Here is a 20,113-nt window from a genome sequence, read left to right on the forward strand (position 1 = left end):
CCAGTAAGTATATTGAAAGGTGCCAGCATCATAAGGTATCAGTGAAATGCCAATCAAAACACAATGAAATACCACTTCACACCCACAAGGATGACTATAATAAAAAAGACAGAAAATGCAAAGTGTTGGAAATGATGTGGAGAAATAAGAACCCTCATACACCGTTGGTAAGAATACAAAATGCATACCCACTGTGGAAAACAGTTTAGCAGTTCCTCGAAAGGTTAGAGTTACCATATGCCCTAGCAATTCCACTCCTAAGATATACACAAGAAAAGCAAAAAAAATATGCCCACACACAAACTGGTCCATATCAACCTTATTCATAATAGCCCCAAAATGAAAACAACCCAAACATCCATCAACTGACTAATGGACAAACAAACTATGATCTATCCATACAATGGAATATTATCATTATCCAGCAATAAAAAGTGAAGGACTGGCCTGGCGCAGTGGCTCACACCTGTAATCCCAGCACTTTGTGTTTTTTTGTTTGTTTGTTTTTGTTTTTGTTTTTTTGAGATGGAGTCTTGCTCTGTTGCCCAGGGTGGAGTGCAGTGGCACGATCTCAGCTCACTGCAGCCTCCGCCTCCTGGTTCAAGCAATTCTCCTGCCTCAGCCTCCTGAGTAGCTGGGACTAAAGACATGCACCACCACACCTGGCTAATTTTTGTATTTTTAGTAGAGATGGGGTTTCACCATGTTGGCCAGGATGGTCTTGATCTCCTGACCTTGTGATCTGCCTGCCTCAGCCTCCCAAAGTGCTGGGATTACAGGTGTAAGCCACTGCGCCCGGCCAATCCCAGCACTTTGGAAGGCCGAGGCAGGCAGATCATTTGAGCCTAGGAGTGTGAGATCAGCCTAGGCAACATGGCAAAACCCCATCTCTACAAGAAATAAAAAAATTAACTGGGTGTAGTGGTGCACACCTGTAGTCCTAGCTACTGGGGGACTGAGGTGGGGGAATCACTTGGGCCTAGGAGGTCGAAGCTGCAGCGAGCTGTGATTGCACCACTCGACTCTAGTCTGGGTGGCAGGGTGAGACCTTGTCTCAAAAACAACATAAGTAAATTTAAAACAATGAAGTGGCCAGGTGCGGTGGCTCATGCCTATAATCCCAGCACCTTGCGAGGCCTAGATGGGAGGATCACTTGAGCTCAGGAGTTCAAGACCAGCCTGGTCAACATGGTGAAACCCCATCTCTACTAAAAATACAAAAAATTACCAGGGTGTGGTGGCTTGTGCCCATAGTCTCAGCTACTTGGGAGGCTGAGGCAGGAGAATTGCTTGAACTTGGGAGGCAGAGGTTGCAGTGAGCCTAGATTGTGCCACTGCACTCCAGCCTGGGTGACAGAGCAAAGACTCTGTCTCAAAAACAAACAAACAAACAAAGTACTGATACATGCTACAATATGGATGAACCTTAAAAACATAATGCTAAATGAAAAAATAAGTTACAAAAGAACGCATCCTGTATGATTCAATTTATAAAAAATGTCCAGAACAGGTGTATCTATAGTGACTAAAAGCGATTACTGGTTTCCCAGGGCTGGGATTGGTGGGGGAAATGAGGAGTGGCTGCTGCTAATGGGTATGAGGGTTTCTTTTTGGGGTGATGAAAATGTTCTAACATTGATCATGGTGATGGTTGCACAATTCTGTGATACACTAAAAATCATTTAATTGTACGCTTTGAGTGAATTGTATGGCATGTGAATTATAGCTCAATAAAATTGCTATTGAAAAAGGAGGATGCGAACAAACTGGATCTCAGAATGAAAACAGGCTGTGAAACCACATCCCAGGCAGAAAAGCTGAAGAAGGCAGGAATACAACAGAAAGGCTCCTGGGGAGAAGCCACCTACAGATACGCGAAGGGCTGTCAACTCTACTCCTCTGTCTGGACTGCACATTCCCCATCCTCATACATACCCAATAACTCCTATGCACCTTCACAGTTCAGCTTTCCCATCACCTCCCAGGGAAGCCTCCGTGCCTCCCTCCACCTTCATCTCTGCTGTCCACCTTCATAGCACCGCGTTCCTTGCCTTCATCTCACTTCCATCTGTCGTGACATATTTATTTAATTATTGGATGACAGTCTGAGAACCTTGGTAAATTACCAGCTCCATCAAGGGAGTCATTGGTTTTCACTCACCAGAACTTATCAATGTGCCCGGCAGATAGAAAGTGCTTAATAAGTATTTCTTGAATGAATGAATGAATGAATGAAACGTAAAAGCCAGAAACTACGAGCAGATCCTCTAAGAAACAAGCTTCTGAGAGTCTGAGCCATCTACAGATGCGTGAGTGTCACTGTCCCTGCCTGCATGGGAACTGATGGATGACACGGGTGTCACAGAAGTACCAAAGGGAAGGGCAAATGGGGTTGTTTTCTTTCTGTTTTAAAATCTCACAAACAGTTCACATACACTGGAAAAATCCTAAAAAGCAGATAAATAAATCAAATCACCCATAATTTATCTACCGTGTGATACCCCCAGTTAACGTGTAGCCTTCTGGAGTTGCGCTAGGTAGCATTTCCTTATATGGACAAGCAATACTTGAATGAATGGGGAACTACGTGGCTCTTTGTACGTCTCACAGCCTTTAATCATAACTCACACTTCTTGGATGCTTAATCTGTGCCAGGCACCATGTTAAACACTTGACATGCATTTGATTCTCCTAAAACCCAGTGAGGTGGATACTCAGTAATTCACATTTCATATTACACCATACCCAGAAACTGGGTGTTACAGGAATCACGCCATTTGCTCGAGGTCATAGACTAGTAGGTGGCAAGCCAGATTCAGATCCCAGCAATCTGACTCCAGAAGCCAGCAGGGGTTCCGCAGATGTTGGCTGAATGAATCACTGAATGAATGAATGCGTGCTCAGCCACCCACACTAGGGAAAAACTGAGCTGCGCTTAACCAGTTAGTTGGTTGTTGTCTTTCAAATGCTCTAGAACATCATTAATACCTTCAGGGGTCACAGTATCCTAAGGCTAAAAAAGGGACATCTTGACAACATAAGGAGCTTTCTTTGGTTCCAACTTCCCCCATCACTGGAGAGATCTTCCTCAAGGGGGAGCCTCAAGCACCTCCTGGGATAAGGCTCTCCAAGGTCTCTCGTGTCCAAGCTTCTGTCATCCATGGAGTTATCTGCAGGGCTCGCCCTTGCTGGCAGAGCCCCTGCTGGGCCACTCCCGGCCACTGCCTCCACACCGACCGCAGCCGATTGGCCCCTGCGGCCACTGTGATGCTGCCGCATCCACTTTGGAGGTGCTGGTGCTACCTCTCCTGCTGGTACAGACACTGCCAGTGCTGGTGCCACCACCACCACATGAGTGTCACCAACACTGCCAGTGCTGGGCTCACCGCCACTGCCATGTCACTGGAGCCACCAACTCACAACACTGCAGGGCCAGCGCAGTGGCGGGGAGGAGTGAAGCTCTGGATGTTGTTTGCTCAAGTCCCACTCAGTTTGAAGGCATTTGTAGGACAAACTGGCTGACAAGACATCATGAAGTGCTCCAAACTGCCCCTCTTCTCCAAATAAAGCTTCATGCTGGACTATCTGGGGATGTCCAAGGGAGAGAGGACTTAGTGCCTCAGGTAAACAGATTCCCGGAAAGCCCCACTCATGTTCCCAAGACATCTCTCAATTCTCTGCGGTGGACGGTGCAAGCCAAATTGTGAGCTGCTTTCCACCCCACCCTTCTGTTGCATATAGATGTGAACAACTGCGTTCCTTCGTTCTGCTGCTGGGAAGCTGACAGGCATTTGTAAATTAAAATTCAGTAAGACCTCGTGGTATGCATTTGTGATCCACCCTGACCCCTGACTTTGCCCTAGTGTCTTTTCAGTCCTGTTTCTCAAATGTATTGTTCTTATTATGTTGTTATACCTATGCCTGAAAGTCCCTTTTGAAATAAGACAGGCATTTATAAAATAAAAGGAAGAGCTGGAATAAGAACTTACGGATACATACTTTAAAAAGTTCATTTCCAAATGTGGTATGTTTCATTAGCGGTTTTTCTCTGCGGACTTCAAACAAGCAGGAAATCTTCACCAAATGACTTGGCAGTTCCAAGTGAAAAACAGAACTCTCAAAGAGTGTTACTGCATGTGAATTACAGAATGACTGTTCACCTCCTGGCCTGTGGTAGACAGGCAGTAAGGACATGGCTGCGAGGCATGGCCCTGGCAAAGCTGGCATTCAGGACCCACAACCCTTCCTACCTCTCCATCTCCTTCAGCCCAGACTCCTTTTTTAAAGGGCACCCAGCTTCCTGCACTGTCCCGGGTGGGTCATAACACATGAAGTCATGTTAAGATTTAAAGCTGTAACTCGATGCATGCTTCACGGTTAGGGGCCTTGCAGAACCCCAAAGGCAGGATCACCTATGTAATTTGCTGGGCCCAGCATGAAACAAAAATACAGGACCCCTCGTTCAAGGTATTACGAATTTCAAGATGGTGACAGTGGAGCACTAAACCACATGCAGGGCCTTGTGTGACTGCACAGGTCACAAGTCCGAGCCGGTCCTGCATCAAGGACACACAAAGGCACACTTTAGAACATTACTTTTATATAGACAACCACAAATGCTGGTTTTTACGGAAGAACAATAAATAGTTGCAAATATTTAAAAACAACAGAAAATGTCAAGGACATTCCATTCTGGCAGAAACACCAGTTGCCTCATCTCTGGGATTTGTATCACTTTGGTGCCAAAGTGTGAGAAACAATGTCTTAATTTTTACCATGTTTCCATCCAAGCCTCCACATGCTGTCAGAGTGTTGCATTTTTAAGAGAGAAGTTTGGAAGGGGTGATCAGATTGCATATGCCAGGTATCGATTGGCTGTGTCCCCACAGCCCAAATCTGTGTCCCCAAATCTCACCTTGAATTGTAATAATCCCCACGTGTCAAGGGCGGGGCCAGGTAGAGATAATTGAATCATGGGGGTGGTTCCCCCATACTGTTCCCATGGTAGTGAGTAAGTCTCATGAGATATGATGGTTTTATAAATGGGAGTTCCCCCGCACAAGCTCTCTTTCCTGCCGCCATGTAAAAAGTCCCTTTGCTCTTCCTTCATCTTCCACCATGATTGTGAGGCCTCCCCAGCCATGTGGAACTGTGAGTCCCTTAAACCTCTTTCCTTTATAAATTACCCAGTCTCCTGTATGTCTTTATTAGCAGCACGAGAACAGACCAACGGATACCACAGCAAAGCAGGAAGGGGTAAGACAGCCATGGGCATAAGAGGTTCTCAAAGGATGGGCAGGATTTGGCAAGGCCAAGAGGAAGGGTTCCGGGAAGGGGAGCCAAGGCGCAGAGAGAGGAGCAAGAAGCAGAACCGGTGAGGGGGCAGGAAAAGGGTCACCCATCAGGCCAGGTGGGGCGGGCTCACCTACGGTCACTGAGTTACTTCAGAAAAATACATAAGAACCCTTTTAAAGTTCTAGAATCTGATTTTAAAACAGATTTTATGTTCATATAGGGCAAAATAAATGTCACTCACTCAATGTCAAATGGGCACTTGTATATAAATGGCACATGAACTTTTTCCCTCTACAAGCAACAGCATCAGAATAGAATCCAAAGGGTACGCAGGAGGACTGACAGCTTGAATTCTCTTAGTGAACCGTCATCCAGCTCTCCAAATCTCATGGCTGCCTCTGAGCCCTAGCAGAGCCTTTTGGGTTTGTGCTGAGGCCATTCTCAGTGTAGGGTCATTAGTCAGTCTTACCCTAAACACACTGCCCAGCACATTCTGGGAGGGCGTTATGGGCACTGGTGGGCGCTTCTGGCAAAGAACAAAACTCATGTTCACCACCATTAACAAGCTCAGCCTGCAGGGACTGAATGATGAGGAATCACACAAGAACAAAATAGGACTTGTCATCTTCCTACCTGAGACAACACACATGGAAAAACTCAAGAACACTATTCTAGCTATTCTAGCCAGGCATCCTCCTCCTCTAATGGGCTTTTGCTTTTTTTTTTTTTTTTTCTCGCTCTGTCGCCCAGGCTGGAGTGCAGTGGTGCGATCTCGGCTCACTGCAAGCTCCGCCTCCCGGGTTCCCGCCATTCTCCTGCCTCAGCCTCCCAAGTAGCTGGGACTACAGGCGCCCGTCACCTCGCCCAGCTAGTTTTTTGTATTTTTTAGTAGAGATAGGGTTTCACCGGGTTAGCCAGGATGGTCTCGATCTCCTGACCTCGTGATCCGCCCGTCTTGGCCTCCCAAAGTGCTGGGATTATGGGCTTGAGCCGCCATGCCCGGCCCCTAATGGGCTTTCTGACTTAAATGTACCATGACACACACCATGGCAGAACTTTAAGAGCTTAGAGGTTTGTCTTTAGAAACATATAGGCCAAGATACATGCTATCATCTACTTTACAGGAATATAGATTAACAGAGAATTTAAAGTCAGAGAAACCAAGTAACACACGTATATTCCTCCAGACTGCAACTGATTCTTTCTCTGCCTGCCTCTCTTGCCATCGTTATATAGAAAATGTTAATTTATGCACATATATACATATTATGTTAATTTGTGTGCATAGATGTATATGTATATGTTACATATGTATATATGGGCTGGTTGCGGTGGCTCACATCTGTAATCCCACCACTTTGGGAGCGAAGGTGGGTGGATTACTCGAGCCTAGGAGTTTGAGAACCAGGCAACATGGTGAAACCCCATCTCTACAAAAAATACAAAAATTAGCCAGGCGTGGTGGTGCATGCCTGTAGTCCTAGCTACTTGGAAGGCTGAGCTGGGAGGACCCCTTGAGCCCGGGAGGTCAAGGCTGTAGTAAACCGTGATCACACCACTGCACTCCAGCATGGGGGACAGAGCAAGACCCTATCTCAAAAACAAAATGCATATATGTACATATATAAAATATATATAAAAACCTATTAAACATGTATATAAGTATATGCATACACATAAAGAGCAAGAGGGCCGGGGAGAGGATATGTGCATATATACATATATATTCATATATACTACAGTACAATTCAATTCCATCTTATTAAACCCAGTCAGCACTTAAAGAGTCTCTGCCATGTGCTGGCCCAAGGATAAGCACTAGAACACAAAGTTATGAGTGTCACCAACCTCAAGGAGCTCACCATCTAGAGAAGACACACTGAAAACTGAAATGCCCCTCCTATCACCATGGTGGCTATTTATAATGGAAGGTAGTTGGTTTGGTGGTTCTGTATTCATGGCGGCCAATAATGTGGGTTGAGTCATGCTGGCTGGGTTCAGGACCCAGCTTCACCACTTTGAAACTGTATGACATCCAACGTGCCACTTGAGCTGCAGGGTCCTTATTGGTAAACTAAATACAGTCATGCACTGCACGATGACATTTTGGTCAACGACAGACCACATATATGACTGTGGTCCCATAAGATTATAATATTGTATCTTTACTGTACCTTTTCTATGTTTAGATATACAAGTACTTGCCACTGTGTTACAACTGCCTACAGCTTCAGTATAGTAACATGCTGTACAGGTCTGTAGCTTAGAAGCAGCAGGCTATCCCGCATATAATAGCTTAGGTGTGTGGTAGGCTATACCATCTAGGTTTGTGGAAGTACGCTCTATGATGTTCACACAATGATGAAATTGTTTAATAATGAATTTCTCAGAACATATCCCTGTCATTAAGCAATGCACGACTGTATCTATAATAATGGCCTCTTCATAGGGTGACAGGACTTAAATGATTTAACAAGTGAAAGCAGTTACACTTACTGGAACCAAAAGGCACTCAATGAAAGGAAACCATCATTGTTAGCAGCATTGTTGTTATTGACAGGAACATCAAGTTCGACAGTGGGGGGCACACAAGAGAAAAAGGTCACTCTAACTTGGGAGGTGTCAGGAGAAGTTTGTGGAGGTGGTGACATGGAGTTGAATCTTTCCTAATAGCATGTGTTTGGCAGGGGAACAAAAGGAAGAAGAGGCATTCATTCCAAGGATAAGAAAGGTTTATTCAAAGGCCCTGTGGCATGAAACACCCTACCATGTCCGGAGGACGGTCAGCAGATCAGCACAACCAGAGTGAGGGTTCAAGGTCAAAGAGAAGCCAGAGCCAGATCTCGAAAGGCCACCAAAAAGCCCTTAACAATGGAGTAACAAAATCAAATTATCCTTTGAGAAGGGTTAGGCTATATTCAACTGAACATAATTTCACCTTTCCAGGGTCACCATCGCGATAATCAGCTATCACGAATACTACTGGAGTACATCAATGCCACAAAATAGAAAACCTGTAATTCACATGTCCTTTCCTCTGTTCACAAGTCTTCAAAAGGTTTTTTTGTTTTATCGACTAATTGGCTTATTTTTCCAAAATGATTTAGTTGCTGAGGAAGGTTTTCTTTACCACTAATCTCCTCCAGAATGATTTAAAAATACTCATCTTACTAACCGCAAGGAAAATCTTAAGTGGTCACTTTTTAGCACTCAAAAAGGCCTCATGACAACGGTTCACCCTCAAAGTGCTCAAACATCCATCGCAGCTGTGCGGATCAGGCCTCCGAGTCAGAGGTGAGTGTGGGAGGCACGGACAAGATAGGCGTTAGAACCGGAAATAGAAGAGAAATGAGAGCTCAGAATAAAAGCAGTGTGAGTAAACAACAGTGTACAGGAGTAGCAAGAAAGACAAAGGAGGTCACCAAAGAGGAAAAAGAACGTGTGATACGGTCTGAAAGGGACAGACAAAACAGGATAGGACAAAAATGCAAAGGGTTTTTTTTTTTTTTTTTTGAGACAGAGTCTCGCTGGGTTGCTAGGCTGGAGTGCAGTGACACGATCTTGGTTCACCACAACCTCCCACCTCCCCAGTTCAAGCAATTCTCCTGCCTCAGCCTCCCGACTAGCTGGGACTACAGGCATGTGCCACCACACCCAGCTAATCTTTGTATTTTTAGTACAGACGAGGTTTCACCATGTTGGCCAGGATGGTCTCGATCTCTTGACCTCGTTATCCGCCCACCTCAGCCTCCCAAAGTGCTGGGATTACAGGCGTGAGCCACCACGCCCAGCTGCAAAGGGTCTTTTCAGGGAAGTCAGTGGCAGAAGAGGTCTGAGAAAGTTTGGGACAGTCAACTAAACAGTTTTGAATACCTCTAGATCAATTTGCTCATTCACCATTCAGGAGGTCAGCCTATTGGTCAATTCTATTAATTCTTTTTCAAATATGTCCTGTGCACCTTCCATGCAAGGTGCTGATGATTCAGAGCTGAATGAGTGTCCAGTCTCTGTCTTCACTCAGTAGCTCACCTGCTATCAGGCCGAAAAAATAGCTTGGCATGCATGGACTCCAACCTTCGAGAACTCAAGACAGCAGGGAGAGAATTCACTGCCACTGGCCACCTGATATATGCCAGGTATTGTCCTAGGTGTGCTCATTTACGCCGTCTTACTTAATCTAACCTTCCTTTGATAAAATCAACAGGCATCAACAATCTGTTTTGCTGGCCCCCATTTTCACTGTTCCATATTAGAGAAAACAGAGGCAGCGGGTGGGAAAGAGGTCACGGAAAGGAAGCTGAAAAACCAAAGTTTCAGATGCCCTTTGTTTTAGACACCCCTCATTTCCAGAACTAAAGTGAGGTTTTAGACACCCCTTATTTCCAGACCTAAGGATTGGGTCTGAGATTTTCATAAAACAAACATGGCTTTTCCCTGTTCACTTTTTCCCTTTAGTTTAACACAACATTGGCCGCAAATGCCCATGGATTAATTCTGTCATTCCTTGGCTAACAGGCCCATAACACGTTCCATCTGTTCACGTGCGTTTGTGTGTGCTCAAGTGCTGGTGCGTCCAATTCAGACACAACTAGGGAGTACCGTCATCCCTGCAGGAACTGCCAGTTCGTCAGATCCAAATCCTGGACACAGATGTCCTGTCATTGCCATAGGACTGCTTCTTTGTGTGGTAGCTGCTGCAGTCTGGGGGAGCTGAGAATTAATGGTATTTTGCTTAAGTTGTTAAAAACAAAACAAAACAAAACAACAAGATAATCATGTCAACCCATAACGTGGAACTACAATTTAGCAAGCATTTTATGGTCAACGGAGAAGCTCAAAGAACATGATAGAAAGAGTTAAGGCAAGCATGAAAAAGAGCAAAATCTCAACCAATCACTCTTTGTTTCTCAGACAATAATTTTTCTCCTGAAAAACCAATTCAGATCAATAAATTTATTTATTGAGGACCTACTATGTGACAGGTACTGTCGACCCCAATGAATACTACAGAATTTGTTTTCACTACAGTCTTTTATTCTTTCCAATATTTAAAGCATTGATCGGGATGCTTTCATGGTTTTCTCCTTAACCAATTTCATTATTATGTCTTCAGAAGTGTAACACTTTCAGGACTACGTAGTTTTCTGCATTTTTGTTTTGTTTTGTTTTGTTCTTACTGTTGTTTTTCACCTAAAGCATTCCCTTTCTTTTCCTACTCTCTGATTTTTATGGAGGAAAAAAAGTCTAGCATCTGGGGTCTGAGACCACTTGAAACGTCTGGGCTGGGGATTGCTAATGGCCTCCCAGAGATAACCCAAATTGCTGATTTAGCGAAGCCCATTCTTGACCTTGACACAAGACAAGACAGGCAAAGGGGAAGGACTTGGGAGGCCGCAGTAAAAGAAAAAGGATCATAGAAGCGCTCAGATCTCGCCAGGCCCCTCCCCCATTCAGCAAACACCTGGCTGAGTTGGAAAACATGACCAGCCCAACCTTCCTATTGGCTGCAATTGAAGCTGTCAGTTCTCGGCTTGTCACCGGTTGCACTGGGAGGCCCCAGGCAGCCACAAGAGCCCTAATTAGGCAGAAATGACACTTCTACAACTGACCTGCCAGGACCTTTGGCAAACCATTTAACATCATTAGTTAACATGTTTTAAAAGTGTGAATGTAAATGAACAGCCAGTGGCTTTCAATGGAGTTTGTCGGTGGCATCTCCCCCTCCCTTTCTCAGTCTTTCTCTTTTTACATGAATAGTCCACTTGTTTTCTCCAGAATTGGAGGGAGGCACCGAAGAAGAAGGAGGAAGAGGACCAGTCCTCTGAGAGGAGAGACATGTTAAGGCAAAAACAAGCCCAGAAGAGCGAGAGGCCATCTCTTCCTGCCTTTGTATGGGCCCTCACAGAGCCAATCTCCCAGGGCCACCAGAGCAGGGCAGGAAGATAGCAGGAGGCCGGCAGGCTAGACGGATGCTAGGTGCATGATCTGTGCGTGTGAGTGTGGCCAGTGACGATTCTCGGCTTTGGATAGGTGGGAAACGAATTTGTTTTCTGACTCAAGGGTGCCTCTGAAATTCTCTCAAACCTCTTCCCACTTCCCGGTGTTCTGAACAAGCAGGTTTTGCAGCAGTGGTTTGGCAAACATCTTACATGTGCAGAAGTTTCAACGTCCCAGTTTTAAACGTACCTAGTCCCTCTCGAGAGGAATGAGGTCTGGGGTAGTTATTTCAGAGGCCAGTTTGATACTTACACACATTAGTTCATTTCCTACCTGAAGCGGCTATTTCCCACCTTGAATCACACTTCATTTTGTTCTTTGCTTTACACCCACAGAATCCGTACACGCCAACACTCTCCATCTGTAGGAGGGGGGAAAGAGTTGCACTGTGAAAATGTCGCTTTGTTTCCATGTCGCTCTTAAGTCGCGTACTCGTGCTGGTTGACAGTTTGAAGAGGCAGTACCCGGCAGGAGGGAAGCAAAGATTTAGGTGGGCACAGAGGAGCTGGGTCCCTGGCAGGCCTGTGCACTTACCACCTACTTGTTGTGTGGCCTTGGGCAAGGTGCTTAGCCCTGAGTCTCAGATGTTTTCATCTGCAAGACAGAGATAATACCTTACTACATCAAGAAAGAAAAAAATAGATGGAAAATCACAAAAACCAGGAAGCGCTATGTGCACGTCAGGAGTCATGGAGAGACAAGAGCTGCCAAAACTGAGGAACCAGGCCCGGTTCTCTCTCTATTTACCTTGGAGAGATGACACTGAGACTCTGTCCTCTGGTTCCCCAAGGCAAACTTGACGGAGCCAATATACCACCAGCCCATCCCAGGGTACTCCCCGTCCTCTCCTTCCACTCCTGCTTATTCTTAAAAGGGCTGTAGATATTACAAACACAAGCGCCTGGGTGTAAAACAGATTCCCAGAACCCACAGTTACATTAGCTGTTCATTCCCTCTGCTGGGTCCTAAACAGTACAAGGGGAAAAGCATGTCTTGTTCATCTGTGGATTTCTAGAAGCCCTGCGAACACTGGTGGGTACACAGTAGATGCACAATACATGTTTACTACTTGGAATGCAAGAATTCAGCATCCACACACGTGCCGAAAGCAGTCAGGAGTGTGTATTTGACAAAGGTAGCACAGATCCTAAATCTGGAGAGCTTTACTCATCCCTGAATTAAAGATGAGTAAAATCAAGCAGGCGGTGTGTGGTGGAGAATGCCTGTGAGTAGTCACGAGAGAGGAGCGAAAGAAAACAATCTTAGTTTGGGGCAGAAAGAGAGTGAAAATGCTGGAAAATGTCCTTAATAACAGTAAATGGGGAAAGAGAAAACGACTCATCATGATGAGGCATTTAGTGCTTTTAAGCTAAATACCTCAGCATATTAAGCAAATAGAGAAAAGCCAGCTAGAAGATGTCAGCAAATTGAACCGAACAGTGCTCAGAAAGCCCATAGGAGGTGTGTTTTTGACCCCTTTTCCCATCACATGCCTGGGCCCAGGCTGGTTGTTTAGTGTTGCCTCTCCTCTCCAGCTGCGGAGCTTATTGAAAAGCTCTTGCTCCCTGCCTGGTTTTGGCACATTTTCTGCAGGTGCCTCCTACTGCGGCCACAATGGGCTGCTAGGGAGGTTTAGACCTGTCAACAGCTACAGGGGAGGGGGTGGCAGTGGTGGAGGGAGCGCAGTCATTGTCTTAAAGGGCCAGTGACATTGTGTGCCGCCACGGAGCCTGCAGCACTGGCACCTGCTAATGAGATGAACCCTTTCTCCCACTCTCTTTCTCTCTTTAATGATTTAACTAGATCGCTTTGGTTCCTTTCTGGAAGGGGAATTGCTCCATTGATCATATAAAGTAATTGCCTGTAAAACATTGCTCTGCAACAACTACTACTTCCCTGGCTGAAAATGTCACAGCAATTGAAAAGCTCTTAGCCCCGTTCGAGAATGAGGTTGCAGAAGAGAACAGTCTTTGCATACATCCCCAAGTATGTGTGTGTTCCTGGAGTTACAAATTTTTGGTGTGACTGGTGGATTTTTAAGACAGAGAATTTCTTCCCTGCTGTACGGTATGATTTGTGTGTGAGATTGTGGTAAACTAACCAAACACACACAGACACACACACACACTCCTTCAACCCTAAAATTACATCTATACATTCAGAGAAAGAAATTCTTTTCTTCATCACCCATGCCATTCTCCGAGAGACCATGAATTTGGAGGGGCACCCATTAGGTCCAGTGTGATTTGGGGAAGGGTCTTCCTTACAGAAGTAGACACTATCTTTATCTAGGAGGTAGCAGGGGCCTTGGTTTGGGAAGGAGGAATTGATGCCTTAATTGTTTAGGATTTGCTGATTTTTCAGACCTGTCACTTGGCGGCGGCAGTGACACACTGTGGGAACGGGGACCACACACTGAAGGAGTTTTCATAAATAGCTTTATTAAATAGTCATTGCCACACCAATGTGAAGGAGTAATTCACCTGGGGATAAATCTCTTTGTCACAGGCATGAACCTGCCAACAAAATAAAAACTGTTAGTGATGGTTTCATTTTCCTCCGACAGGTGAAAGCGTAAGTTTATATCTAAATTGGAAAGAAACCTTTTTCTATTCAGTTGGTGGGAAGGGCCACTTACGACATGCCATGTTGCCCGCTACCAATCTGGGAACAAAGCTCAGGTGAATCACCTGTCATCAGGATAAGCCATGGATATGGTTCTTCTAGCTGATGAAGTAAAGGCAGTAGACACGCCTATTACTGCACTTTTATAAAAAGGCAAAAACATCTGCCCACTTACTGACAAAGAGCAGAGAACTGAGCTACAAAACAAGACCATTCATGGCAATAAATCTGAAAAAGCTGTAGAACTTTGTGCAGCTAAACCCTCTGAAAGGTCATGGTACAACTTCCATAGCTGAACATATGTGCAGTATTTTTTTTCTTAGAATTTAGGGACTGGGGATTTTAGATTTTAAAATATTTTAATACTATCAGAAAATACATGATATCCAGCTAGGGCAATAACACATACTATACCAAAATACACTGTATATAATAAAAGGTATTTTCCTACCGATAATATTTTTATCTACCTATTTAGTAAAAAGAATGCAAAAAAAATTCTTTAAATCTAAGCTCATTAAATAAACCGATTCCCGAATATGAAGAATCATGTTGACAGTCTTTTAACCAGGAATTTAAATGTGTTTCTATTTGCTCATACTGATAGGGTTTTTAAAAAAAATTTTTGTCTGTAAAGTGACACATATAATTAGATGTTTAATTTAATAATATAGAACTAAATAAAATATGAAACTAATAACCCCAAAAGTTCTGCCTGGGCTCTGAGTCCCTTAAGGAAAAACAAAGATTTATACACTGTGATGGGAAATAGAGAGTAAGTGGCAAATTACGCCACATGACAATTTCTAGTAGCTTTGCCTATTTGATCGGTGGTCAAGGCAGAGGAAAGGGGGTTGAATTAAGCCCCTGCATCCAAGAGAACAGCTTGGACTATTGAGGCTGGAAACAGAAACCCCATTCGTACAGAGAAGCACAGCAAGCCAGGGTGTGATAGGAAGGCCCGGGAGGTGGCGTTCTGCGTGGGAGGGAGCTGGGGGTGGCGGGCCTGCTGCTGGTCCTCAGGCTGAGTGTCCTCTGCATGAACTCCCAGAGTGAGAGTGTGCGTGGACAGTTTTAACACCATTTTACCATATTTCTGGAGGGGGGAAAAAACAGAACATTTGAAGTGGAGAAAAACAAGCCAAACAAACACATCATCAGTGGAATGAATGTCAAATCTGACAGCAGCCACAGGACTGCTTTCACTTCTGCATGCCCCTTTTTGGTTTATTTGTACATGATGCAAGAAGCCTGCCTAGAATTCCAAAGTTCAGAGGCAACAAAACTATGCTTTACATCTTATTCTTCACATGGATCTCCATTGCACATTTTAAACCATCTGACTTCACAAGGTACAATTTAACCTTTAGTTAAGTTTGTCTTAACTTCATATAAAAGAGGGTTTGTAAAGATGCTGGGGCTTGCATTCAAAAACTAAAAGTCTGCATTTTTTTAAATGTTGCCTTATTCCTCTGTCAAGGCACAGCCGGTTAAATGCACAGAGAGATGAGAATTATAACCCGGGCTAAAATGTGATTGTTCTGAGCAGTAACTGCTAAATTCTTCATAATTCAGTTTTCTCAACTTATTTCTGTAGTGAGAGCCACACGCACTTCAACCTGAGCACCTTAGGTGCTTAGTAAATCCATGTGTTTACATTAGTAAATCCACCTTAGGTGCTTAGTAAATCAATATGTATTTCATCCACCAAAAGTTAACACACAGAAGTGTAAAGGTCCTTTATACTTTAATAAAAAGTTAACAGTCAGGCCAGTGGGTAACAGGACCTGTTGAAATGTTTGTATTCAATACATAAGGTGAACATACTTTCACAGTTGGAAAGTGACATCAATCTGAACTTTGTTTTATAGCTCCTGAATTAATATAGAACTACTGGCTAAGGAAAGAAACAGATTTTAGTATTTTATGCCTTTGTGGAATGCACAAGATCATTCTAAAGGAACATTTCAACCGCAGTGTTTAGGATCAAGTCAGACATTACTGAAGCTACGTGAGCACAGCCTTCACTCCCCTCCCCAACGAAGAGCCTGGCTCTACTTTGCTGTTTCCTACAATGTTCTTAGAATTACGTGCTGCAAAGTTTCCCCAAAAGTCACAAAGCACTAAGTAGCCAAAGGAGTCTTCCCATACCCTTGTTTTTCTCAGTTTGAGGGATCACAGCTCCATTCCTCCAATAATATCCATCCAAAGTCACAGCTTATTTAAAAATACCCCATTGAAAGAGATGCACTTTAGTAATCAACACAAGTATGACTGATTCCAAAGGACTTCGTAGATGCCTACTGTAAAAAAAAAAAAAAAAAAAAAAAAAAAACCGCTAAAATCTCACCGACACACTTTGTCAAAAATAGATGAGACAGGACGGCATGACGTGTATAATCTTAAAGTCTCAATTTGGAAGTAAGGTGGGTCTATCATAAACATAGTAATCATATGGACTGATCCCGATGTGGTGGCTGAGCCTTAACCCCAGAGGGTACAGACGTGTGTGCAATGTTTGATGTACCAGCCAGGGTCTAGTTTTGTGCCAAGGTTAGTGCCTTTTTTTTTTCCTTAGTATTGGGGCTTGAAAGAATGTGAAAAGTCCAAAGCATGCCCCTAGTGAATTGGGGTTGAACTCAAGACAGCATACATACGGACGGGAAAGTCAGTTCTTTTTAGTTAAAATCAAAAAACATGGTGATTTTTTTTTTTGTTCTCATATAATATATAATATTTGGAGATAAAGTCATTGCAAATACAAATTAAAAAGAGTTCCTGTTTTGAGTTCATTTTGACTGCATATCCTGTTTTGCAGATTTATAATTATCTCTGAAAAAGAGAACTAATTTTCCAACATTCGGTTTACAAGTATACAAAAATTACTAATTGAACAGATATTTTTTTCTTGCAATTATTAATTTCTTAGTTTAGAATTTAAAATGGCTGTGTTTTCAGTAAACTAATAAATGATGATATATAGGAAAACATTTATTCTAAAGCTATACATTGATAAATATACATTTTATTTATTTCAAATATTCTTTAAAATAAAAGTTATAGCCCTTTGTTTTTACCCTAACAAAACAGAGTCTTTGATTTTGTATTTGATTCCGTATTCTCAAAATCAGCACAGAAACTGTATTTTTCCTATCAGCTTAGCTATAAAAAAAAGAAAGCATTCATGATTAGGCAACCAAAGTTCAGGTCAGATCCACAGTTAATAGGAATCTCAACAAGTGTTGGCTGAGAATAATTTTACATCAAAAAGAAATTTGGCACTAGTTCCCTCAAACAGGAACTCTGCTTTTAACATGTTAGAGGCAGGAAAATTCTTTAGGAGGTACAGAGATCTAAGCTTAATTCAGATGGAATTCCTGCCTTGTGAGTATCTATCTTCTCCATTTTCAAGTTTCCTGAAAGTTTTTAAGACTAGAGTACAAATATTTGGTTGTGACCTTTGGGAAGGATGACTACCTAGGATTGCTCAGTGATGTTTTAAATCAATCAGTTGTTCACAGATCAACTCCAATTTTCACAACAGTCTAACAGTAGCTGTTGAACAAGTGCAGCTCCCTCAGGGCACTTTGATAGCTCCGGTAAGGGCAGTGGAACAGAGTGAAGCCTGAGTTACTCACGCTGCTTTCCTTGTCCGTATCTCTAGGCACACACACATACACACAAATGGGGGTGAGGGCAGACACCCAGATACTTCTAATCCATACTTCGCTTTTGCCTCAATTATTTATTTCAAGTGAAAGTAATTTCATACAATATTCTCCTAATACACACAACTCTTTATTCCATTCTGAGTACAACTGTGTGTTAGATACTCCCGCACGTTCCTATTCTTTCCTATCCCCCAACTGTAGCAGTTAAAATTGTAGCTCAGGCCAAGGACAAACATCATTAATAACATAATAAAAGTATTTCCATTTTAGAAATCATATTTCAGTCTTTGATCTTTACTAAACTTTTCTCCTTCAAGTATTAATAGAAACGTTTTTCTGACAAACAGATGCTGATCATTGGCAGTTTTATTTCTGTAATCTCTACTTAAGGTGTTGAATGCACAATCACGAAATATAATAATTATATTATTTAATTAAAAACAGGATTAATCATACATTATCCCTTGTCAGCATTCAACACAATTCAATGTATTTTTTAACATCTGGTAGAGAAATTTAATCTAACCCATTTGAGATTCATACACATACATCACCTTAAATAATTTTGGAAGTACATAGGGCTTCAATTATAATAATTTATAGATGTCTGTCATATACGAAAGAGAAGCAGTTAAATCAATACTGATAAATTTGCCTAAAATTATTTTATTTGCTAAAAAAATACTGAGAATTTATTCCTCCAAAACACAGTTCTTTGAAAAACAGTTCTCATTCTTCATTTGTGACTGCTATTTTTTTTTTTAATACTCAAAGAACTGTGGTTCTAAAACTTCCTTAGGACAAAATAGCTGCCAACTCTAAAAGACAAAATTATGGCAGAAAAAGAGAAACCACCACCATAATGACAAAAAAAAAATTCTACACTTCGCCAATAATTAATGTAAAGTCAAGTGCTAAGTTGTCAAACTTTATTTTTTTAATTCCCCAAATAATTTTTGAAGGTTTAACATTACCATAAGATTCATAACCAGGCCTGTAGAAATCATCAGTTATAAGGCTGAGGCAGTCTTTTGATTTGCTAACAACGAACAGATAATTCCTCTTAAGCAGATTAACTTAAAGTACATTTTCAAGGAAGTTAAAATCCCCTTCAATCAGGTTCTCAAATTTAATTACAAAAGTCAAACAATTTATTAATACTCATTCAAGTGCAGCCACAAAACAGGCACAGAACTCTCAGGGGCCAAATCCAATCGATATTTACAAGAGTCACAGAGAAAACATTTTTTTTGCCATAACTTGATAAAACATCTAACTCGTCCTCTTAACTAGGATTCTTCCTTCTCTCTTCTTTGCTGCCCCCTATGTGGAAAATACATTTAACATTTTCTTCACTCACAATAAGTATAATCATACTGTTTATTTTGCTATTTTTATATTAATAAAAGAAGTACAGATTAGAAAGCCTGGCCTTTTAAAGGTATTTTATATGTATTCCTTTTGCTTTATTAGCCCTGTAGATACGTTACAAAAATACCTTTAAGCTGTAGCTACTTCTATCAAGTTAAAAAAATTATCTATTTAAAAATGGCAAAAGAGCTTGCTTAAAGAGTTTTGTTTGTTTGTTTTTGAGATGGAGTCTTGCTCTGTCGCCCAGGCACAATCTTGGCTCACTACAACCTCTGCCTCCCGGGTTCAAGCGATTCTCCTGCCTCACCCTCCCAAGTAGCTGGGATTACAGGCACCCGCCACTGCGCCCAGCTAATTTTTGTGTTTTTAATAAAGTCGAGGTTTCACCATCTTGTCCAGGCTGGTCTCAAACTCCTGACCCCATGATCCACCTGCCTCAACCTCCCAAAGTGTTGAGATTACAGGTGTGAGCCACCGCACCCAGCCAGAGTTTCTATGGTCGATCTTTTCCTTTTCTCTTTACTATATGAACTCACTGAATAATTGCCCTACTTCCAATTTCATTCTGCCCATATAGAAATTGTGTGTCTATTCCCTGAAAAATACTAATTAAACTGCCAGAGGTAGCATCTCCAACAGTATCTTTTGGTCTTCAGTGTCAAAGGCCTCTGAACAAATGATCAGAAGGCTCAATCTAAAATAAATCTAAAATAGCCTTTGTCAGGATGCTAGCTTTGAACACTCACATTATGACTATGGCTCCCGCTTTCTATTTATCTGGGAAGCAAGAGAGAAACAACACAACTTTACAATCTTGCATGAATGCTAAAGGATAAATTAAAAGTGATAAATCACCAGGAGGCATAATCACCTCAAGAGTTCACTGATACTGTTTTTAAAAGGGGCTCCCTTTTAATTCAGTTCAGTCTGGATTCCAGTGTAAAGTTAAATAAAGGTTTTCAGACAAATACTGCAAAACTGCTAAAATACTACATTTTCCTTTTCCTTCATCTCCTTGGTCATGACACCACCATTTACTATGTGTTAGCCACAGCAGAAGGAATTTCACACGGATTTTTAAATGTCATTTCCTAGCAATACTATGAAATTAAAAGTATTAGTCAGTGAGGAAATGGGCTCAGAAAGGTCAAGTA

General features: G+C 42.5%; 1 protein-coding gene across 4 annotated transcripts in view; it reads right to left on the bottom strand.

Moving 5' to 3' along the window:
• HSPA12A (heat shock protein family A (Hsp70) member 12A) overlaps positions 1–20,113 on the bottom strand; it is a 182,129-nt gene that overhangs the window by 155,868 nt on the left and 6,148 nt on the right. For 3 of the 4 annotated variants that reach the window (XM_077947608.1, XM_077947609.1, XM_015148266.3), the window contains exon 2: positions 11,566–11,653. In XM_077947608.1, the coding sequence (XP_077803734.1) occupies positions 11,566–11,653 (88 nt within the window). Of the gene's footprint in view, positions 1–11,565; positions 11,654–11,826; positions 11,887–20,113 lie in introns of all 4 variants that reach the window. The other variant, XM_015148267.3, reaches the window with a different exon arrangement.

The sequence above is a fragment of the Macaca mulatta genome, chromosome 9 (genome assembly GCF_049350105.2).
Source record: "Macaca mulatta isolate MMU2019108-1 chromosome 9, T2T-MMU8v2.0, whole genome shotgun sequence".
Classification (NCBI taxonomy): domain Eukaryota; kingdom Metazoa; phylum Chordata; class Mammalia; order Primates; family Cercopithecidae; genus Macaca; species Macaca mulatta.